This window comes from Crinia signifera, chromosome 2, assembly GCF_055691185.1.
Source record: "Crinia signifera chromosome 2, ASM5569118v1, whole genome shotgun sequence".
Classification (NCBI taxonomy): Eukaryota; Metazoa; Chordata; class Amphibia; order Anura; family Myobatrachidae; genus Crinia; species Crinia signifera.
The window spans coordinates 225,357,305-225,366,039 of NC_139218.1; the positions used below are offsets into that span (position 1 = coordinate 225,357,305).

General features: G+C 42.4%; 1 protein-coding gene across 1 annotated transcript in view; it reads right to left on the minus strand.

Annotated features, from left to right (window-relative positions):
* The window catches only part of TMEM120A (transmembrane protein 120A), a 62,209-nt gene that overhangs the window by 22,157 nt on the left and 31,317 nt on the right, over positions 1-8,735 (minus strand). Inside the window, exons 5-6 of the mRNA XM_083173921.1 lie at positions 3,974-4,069; positions 1,076-1,165 (exon numbers count right to left, since the gene is read on the minus strand). Of these exons, the coding sequence (XP_083030047.1) occupies positions 1,076-1,165; positions 3,974-4,069 (186 nt within the window). The remainder of the gene's footprint in view (positions 1-1,075; positions 1,166-3,973; positions 4,070-8,735) is intronic.

Below are 8,735 nucleotides of genomic sequence, written 5' to 3' on the forward strand. Positions count from 1 at the left end.
ATGACCTGATTTTGATGGGTATTAAATACTAGAATTCAGAGAAAAGGTATGTACCTCTGTATCCCAAAAGATCAAAGAATTGATAAATAAATTAAATTAATCAGTTAAATATACTAATAGAAATTCATTAATATAAGTCTGTTCCTTCCATCTGTATACCAGTATCATTGTCACTATAATTTTATGTATACATTTTTTATATATATGTTGTATAATTAAGTATGTATGTTTATAAATATGTAATGTTTTAATTATGTAATGTCCAAAATGTGATTTTTATGTATACTATACTGTTATAGATCACAAACCCCTGATGAAGCTTTTTGTCGAGGCGAAACGCGTTGGGTATTGATCACGGTTTTGAAAAATAAAAGAAAAATTTCTTCAAAAGAACCACCTATGAAGTGTATTTTATTATTTTAATTAATTATTATATTATCAATGTGTATTATATTGTATGGACATTACAAACTAAGGGCGCTGAAGACACTATTGTGTTGTGTATTGTAGGTATTTTCAGTCCCAGCTAGTAGGGGACTGAGTGTCAACAGTGACCAATTTAGCAAATTGGAATAAAATAGCGCAATTTTAGAGATTTTGGGTTGTGATTATATATATATATATATATATATATATATATATATATATATATATATATATATATATATATATATTTATATAAAAATATATACAGACAGATTTTTTTGCCTTATGTTTCTTCTTGGCCAATTAAATTAAAGCTAATTTTTCAGGCAAAAAAATAATAATAATAATAATAATAATAATATGATTCACTTATTGGAGATTTTTTTCCACCCTGCCTCCGGCCAGTTGAAGAAAAAAAACCCTATTAGTGCCAGCTTTCTGGGCTAATTTGATAGCTCCTGGGCTGAATGAGCTGCTATAAATTACCATACATTACCATGGATAATTGAATTTCCCCATAGTTTACAATATTGGAATAAAATATAAACACACCTTAGGTATAGATATAGTAATCAGAATTTTATTTGATATGTTTGTAATTAAATTGCAAATCAGTTTGGTTATAAAGAGGAAATAATTATTCTCATACCTAGAGCCATTGTTAATTAAAATGCTTTCACGGATTGTTAGAGTGCAGTAATACCAAACCAGTAGGAAGTTAAACACAGCATCGACAACCCTGGAAGACAAAAGCAATATATACTGAGGAAACAATATGTGCTTCCTAAACAACCTAAATTCCTTTCTATTGGTCAGTGACTAGATAAGTAAAATGGGTACTTGTTTCCTAGCACGGCCACACCGATTTAGATCGGGGTGGTCGTGTCGGAAAAATCGGGTCGATCGCATCGCATGCGATTTGGTCGCATGCGATGCGATCGACGCGACCGACCGATTTTGGACCCGATTTTTTTCATTGAATCCAATGTAAATTGGGTCCCTGGGACCCAATTTGACATTGGATTTAATGAAAAAAATTCCAAACCCCCCCCAAATGTAAGCGCGTAAACTCCAGCCCACGATAGACGACAACCCGAAGCGTGGCGAGCGCAGCGAGCCCGCGAGGGGCGGCGGTACGCGTCCTCCGACCTTTTCATGCCCTACTATCCACTAGGGCGTGGAGTGAGAATAGAATAGTGTGGCGAGCGCAGCGAGCCACCGAGCCCGAAGCGTGGCGAGCGCAGCGAGCCCCGCGAGGGGACGCGGATACCTTCACAGGTAAACGCGTCCCTTCGCGGGCTTCACAGGTGTCCGCGTCGCCACGGACACCTGTGAAGCCCGCAAGGGGACGCGTATAACTGTGAAGGTATCCGCGTGCGCTCGCCACGCTTCGGGCTCGGTGGCTCGCTGCGCTCGCCACACTATTATATTCTCACTCCACGCCGTAGTGGATAGTAGGGCATGAAAAGGTCGGAGGACGCGTACCGCCGCCCCTCGCGGGCTCGCTGCGCTCGCCACGCTTCGGGTTGGCGTCTATCGTGGGGTGACGACGGGGACATCTATAATGTGAAATGGGTCATATTGGCCCATTTCACATTTTTTCACAATTTTTCACCATTTCAATGTTAAAAAATATTTTAACATTGAAGCCTATGCAAAAATCGGGGGCATCGCGTCGCATCGCGTCGGGACCAATGTTAATGGACCCGACCGACGCGATGCCCCCGATATTTTAACTTTCCCAACAAGATTTCAATGTTAAAATATTTTTTAACATTGAAGCCTATGGAAATATCGGGGGCATCGCGTCGGTCGCGTCGGGACCAATGTTAATGGTCCCGACCGACGCGATGCCCCCGATATTGTATCCTAGCCGGCAAAATGGACCTGATTTCAAAAGAAATGGGGTCCATCGGGGGTAATCGTGTCCCTTAAGTAAGGGACACGATTACTCCAGATTGTGGCCGTGCTAGGAAACAAGTACCGTAAAATGTATATTGATATTCAAAAGAAGATCATTGCAGACTGATTTTACAAAATTGTGCAGTATGCATTTCATTTTAAAATAAAGGTTTACATTTTTAGGTTTACTTTAACTGTAAAGTAGAAAATTTGGTACTTATGTAATATCTGGGCTCCCGTTTTTCTTATGAGACCGCATCCCCTCGCGGGGCTCGCTGCGCTCACCACGCTTCGGGCACGGTGGCTCGCTGCGCTCGCCACACTATATAAAATCAACTCCAAGCGTAGTTGGATAGTAGGGGTATGAAAAAAATGGGGTGCATTTAACATGGGAGCCCAGATAATACATAAGTACCGAAAATTTCTCATTAAAAATAGTGTCATCTCATCTAGGTATCCTTTCAGTAGTGTTATCTTGTCTAGGTATCCTGGCAGTAGTGTTATCTTGTCTAGGTATCCTGGTAGTAGTGCCATCTCGCCTAGGTATCCTGGAAATAGTGTCATCTCATCTAGGTATCCTGGCAGTAGAGTCATCTCGTCTAGGTATCCTGGCAGTAGTGCCATCTCGCCTAGGTATCCTGGAAATAGTGTAATCTCATCTAGGTATCCTGGCAGTAGAGTCATCTCGTCTAGGTATCCTGGCAGTAGTGCCATCTCGCCTAGGTATCCTGGAAATAGTGTAATCTCATCTAGGTATCTTGGCAGTAGAGTCATCTCGTCTAGGTATCCTGGCTGTAGGGTCATCTCATCTAGGTATCATGGCAGTAGTGTCATCTCGCCTAGGTATCCTGGCTGTAAGGTTATTTCATCTAGGTATCCTGGCGGTAGTGTCATCTCCTCTAGGTATCCTGGCAGTGGTGTCTTAAGAGTGAATGTGGTCCATGTGAAGTGTCCAAGATTAAACTATATTGTTCTACAATGGATGGAATATGGTAGTTAGGCTGACACACCAGATGTCGACATGCATTGGGTCGATCACTAAAGGTCGACTTGGCTTAGGCCGACACCTGAAATAGGTCAACTTGCCTAAGGTCGACATGGATTTTCTTGAGTTGACATGTGCCAACATGTGGTATTTCATGCCCTACCATCCACTAGGGCATGGTGGGAGAACATAAAAGTGTGCTGAGTGCAGCAAGGTACCCTGCCCGAAGCATGGTGAGTGCATCAAGCCATGCAAGGGGACGTGGTACTTTGATGGTGTCTATGTCGACATTCGGTAAAAAAAAAAGAGAAAACATCATGTCGACCTTTTGATTGTCGAGCGAAGCGTGGGGGATGCAGTGCACTTCAAACTGTTTCCATGTCGACTGTGTTGACATTCAGGTAAAAAAAACCTGTGAAAACCCCCATGTCGACCTTTTGACTGTCAACCTTGCCCATGTCGACCTAATGTCCTGTCGACCTACACCCATGTCGACCTAGACCCATGTCGACCCAATGCTTGTCGACCTAGTTGTTGTATCCCTAACAACCCACACCCATTCTGTAAAGATGGCAAGGTAAACGTAGCTTAAAATGTAAGTAATAAAGGAGTATAATAAATAATAAGATTTAATAAATTATAATATTAAATTATACTAACCTGGAATTCAGAATAAATCGACATATAAAAGACAAAACCAAGAGGATCATGGTGAGGTACAGCTTGAATTTCTCATACTCATCTTTGTAGGCAAACCTGACGGAATAAAGATACATTTTATTTTATTTCATTATTAACAGTTTCTTATATAGCGCAGCATATTCCATTGAGCTTTACAAAAGGAGACAGTGATACAACAAACAGGGTATTTACAGACAGTTAAAAGGTAGAAGGGCCCTGCTCTCAAGCTTAGATTCTATAGGGAAATAGGCATTGAAACATAAGGATAGATACTGTATTCTTTTTTGCATTAATTCCACCAGAATGCAAAGGTTCCTGGTGTGCCCAGCAGTTTGACCATGGGTTAGGAGGATGAAAAATGTGAAAAAGAAAGACTGGACATGTGTGGACTGTACAGTGGGGATGTGATTAGATAGGAACGGTATATGAAGGTTAAGTGACTGGTTCTGGAATTTGATAAGCTTGCCTGAAGAGGTGAGTTTTCAGGGAAGGCTTATAAGTTTGGAGACTGGAGGAGAGTCTTATTGTGCTTGGGAGGGCAGTGGGTGCAGCCCGAAGAAAGTCCTGCAAACGGGAATGTGAGCGAATAATGAGTGTGGATGAGAGTCGCAGATCTTGTGAGGAGCATAGAGGTCGGGTTGGAAGATATTTTGAGATGAGAAGAAATGTATGTTGGTGTCGTTTGGTTTTGCAAGTAAAATAATTTTGTATTGAATACGGTAGAAAATAGGGAACCAATTAAGTGACTGACAGAGTAGCTTTGCAGACGATGAACGTCTGGCTAGGAAGATTATCCTTGCAGCTGCATTCATGATGGACTGTAGTGGTGAGAGTCTGTATTAGGGAAGGCCAATAAGGAGACTATTGCAATAATCAATGCGTGAGATGATGAGAGCATGTATTCGAGTTTTTGCAGTGTCTTGTGTAGGGTAAGGGCGAATTTTTAATATGTTTTTTAGGTTCATGTGGCATGGGGCCTTATTCTAGTTCACTCTTAGAGGAAAATTCGGTACTTGTTACCTAGCACGGCGCCCGTGATCGTAGGTGATCGCATACCTTAACTTAAGGTATGCGATGGACGCGACCGACGCGATTTCCGGGCTATTTTTAGCCTTTTAACCGACAATTAAAAAATCGCGTCCATCGCATGCCTTAAGTTAAGGCATGCGATGCGAACGATGCGATGGACGCGATTTTACATAGGGAACAATGTTAAATGGGCCAATGGACCCGATTTTTCATTGTAAACCCACCCTTATGGGTATTTTACATGTGAAATGCAACCCCCATTGTTAACGCCACCCAGCAATGAACGCCAACCCGAAGCGTGGCGAGCGCAGGCGGTACGCGTCCTCCGACCTTTTCATACCCCCACTATCCACGTCGGCGGGGAGTTTATTTTATATAGTGTGGCAAGCGCAGCGAGCCACCGAGCCCGAAGCGTGGCAAACGCAGCGAGCCCCGCGAGGGGACGCGTAATACCTGTGAAGTAATGCGCGTCCGCTCGCCACGCTTCGGGCTCGGCGTGGTGAGCGGACGCGCATTACTTCACATTACTTAAAATCAACTCCACGCCGACGTGGATAGTGGGGGTATGAAAAGGTCGTAGGACACGTAACGCTGCCTCTTGCGGGTTCGCTGCGCTCGCCACGCTTCAGGTTGGTGTTCATCGTGGGGTGGCGTTAACAATGGGGGGGTATACAATGAAAATTGGGGTCTGGAGGGCATTTAACATTGGGCCCAATGTAAAATCGGGTCTCAGGGACCATTTTACATTGGTTCCAATGTAAAAATCGCATTGATTGCGTCGATCGCATTGCATGCGATTTGGTTGCATGCGATGCGATCGACGCAATTTTTTAGGACAATTAAAATCGCAGGCACCGTGCTAGGTAACAAGTACCGAAAATTCCTTCTTAAGGTGGGGCAGATGTAACGTGCAGATAAAATTATATTTGGGCAAGTTATTTTGTTTCTGTGGAGAGTAAATACTGGCTGCTTTATTTCTACACTGCAATATAGATCTCACTTTGAAGAAAAACCCCACCCAAATCTAATTCTCTCTGCACATGTTACATCTGCCCACCAGCAGTGCACATGGTTTTGTTCATTTGAGAAGGAATTTGCCTCTTAGAGTGAACTAGAATAAGGCCCATGATTTCTAAACAGATTGAATGTGGAGAATAAAGGAAAGGATAACACCTAGGCAGCGAGCCTTAGAGGTAGGAGTGATTGTCATATTCACAACAGCAATAGACATATCAGGCATATCAGACATATCACTATTTATTGGCGGAAATAAAATTAATTATTTTTTTTAAATATTAAGTTTGAGGTGGCGAGATGACATCCAGGATGAAACAGCAGAGAGGCATTCAAGGACACGGCTCAATACAGATGGGGACAGGCCTGGGATACAGATGATACTGAAATCCAAAAGAGCTGATTAGTTTGCCAAGAGATGAGGTATAGATTGAGAAAAGCAGAGGACCTAAAACTGAAGCCTGCGGTACTCCAACTGAAAGAGGTAGCGAAGAGGAGGTGGAATCAGAGAAACGAACACTAAAGGAGAGGTTAGATCGGTAGGAGGAAAACCAAGAGAGGGCTGTGTCTTTAAGACCTAGGGATTGTAGTGTTTGTATGAGAAGTGTGTGTTCAATAGTGTCAAAAGCGGTAGTTTAAAAGAGAGCTTGGGTCAGAATTTTTTTTTTTTTCTGAATCAGAGTAATAACTGCATGTTTGAACATAGAAGGAAAGACACCAGTAGATAGAGATGTGCAGATTTTAGTTCAGATTGGGATGAGCACAGGAGACAGATATTTACTTATTTGTGAGGGTATAGGGTCAAGAGGAGAGGTGGTAGAGTGGGAGGAAGAGAAAAGTGCAGATACTTCATCTTCATTCGTGGGATCAAATGAAGTAAATGCATCAGAGGTCTCAGGTATGGAATTGAACAGATCACCAACTGAGTTGGAGCATACCAATTCATCTGTGATCTTGTCGAGCTTATCCCTGAAGCAGGAAGCAAGATTTTGTGCATGGATAGTAGCTGGTGGCTTGGGTGAGGGAGGGTTGAGAAGGGATTTAAATGTATTAAAAATACATTTTGGGTTAGAAGCTGAGCAGAAATGAGAGTTTGGAAATATGTTTGGCAGTTTTCAGGGCATAACAATAGGACTGGTAGATTGGCCTTTATTCAGATCTGATCGCAGAAAAATACTGGGTAAATACTGGCTGCATTATTTTTACACTGCAATTTAGATTTCAGTTTCAACGCACCCCACCCAAGTGTAACTCTCTCTGCACATGTTCCATCTGCCCCACCTGCAGTGCACACGGTTTCGCCCATTTTCCAAACAAATTTGTACTGCGATCAGACCTGAATAAGGGCCATAGTCTTATATGTGAGGAAATCCATTGGACTGCGAGATTTACGCCATGCTCAACTTTCCGTGTCTTGTTAATTTAGAGTGCCACGGTTGGCATCCTCTAAGTGGAGTGTGGTCGGTAACTGGAGCCACTTCATCCAGGGCTGTTTTGAGAGTTAGGTTTAGATGTGATACCGCCATCTCAGGAGTAGTGAATGCAGAAATAGGAGCAAGCTGTTGTTACAGAGAGGAGGAGAGTACTTGAAAAATAAATAAAAAATTTGCAACTGGGTAGCCCCTAGGTTACCAATTTGTACGCTTGATGTGAGGTGTTTCTCTATAATAGCAGCTGCTTTAATTAGAAGGTAGTCAGTCCTCTTGGAAGCAAAAATACAAAACTATGTTGGTGTGAAGAAAAGCAGCGCTGAACAATAATAGGATTAAAATAAACAATGTTTATGTAAGCAAATACACAGATAAAATACAATGTAAAATAACAATGGCTTAAAAAGGCATAGTAGTGCAAAGAGACCTGAGGTATAATTGATGCCGCATACTCTGTGATGGGCTTGGGGCATATGGGTGCCGGACGGGTTCCCGACAGTCGGGTGCCCGACGGCCACCCGCTATTTTTCCTCGTGGGGGTCCACGACCCCCATAGAGGGAGAATAGAATAGGTGGCTCGCGTAGCGAGCCACCGTGCCCGCAGCGTGGCGAGCGCAGCGAGCCCGCAAAGGGCTTTTTTGCACTCGCCATGCTGTCTAACTCCGGGCAGTCGGGATCCCGACTTAGGGATAATGACTGTCAGGATCCCGACTGCCGGAGTCCCATACCACACCCGGGGCATATAGTGTAGCCGTATTTTTCTGTATATATTGGAGGTGTAAAAAAAACAATCTAATTACATCAAACACCGGCAATCCTTGGGTTAAGTGACATATGCTGCTGCATCTAGGTAACACGCATTCAACTTCCGTCCACCGTGGACAGGAAGTGTGCGTCATACTATTCTCATAGTTCCAGCTGCTGAAACGCATCCTCCATCTATATGCGTTCTAGCATACCCAGAAATTCATTTAATTCTATGCGGCAACTATATTTAGATTGTATCTATATTATGATAACAGGTAGAGGGTAGACTTTGTATATTGTAATTATGATTATGCACTCTACATAATTCTTAATACCAGACAATTTGCGTTGTCACATGACTCTCGTATAAAAAGAGAGCAAATACATTCACAAAGAATAAATAATAAATAAGTAATATATCATTGTTTTACATGTTTTAAGACAAGCATAAGCTATGTCTTATATACATCATAACATATATCAATCATAACATATATAGATATACGGGAATATAGAGCAAA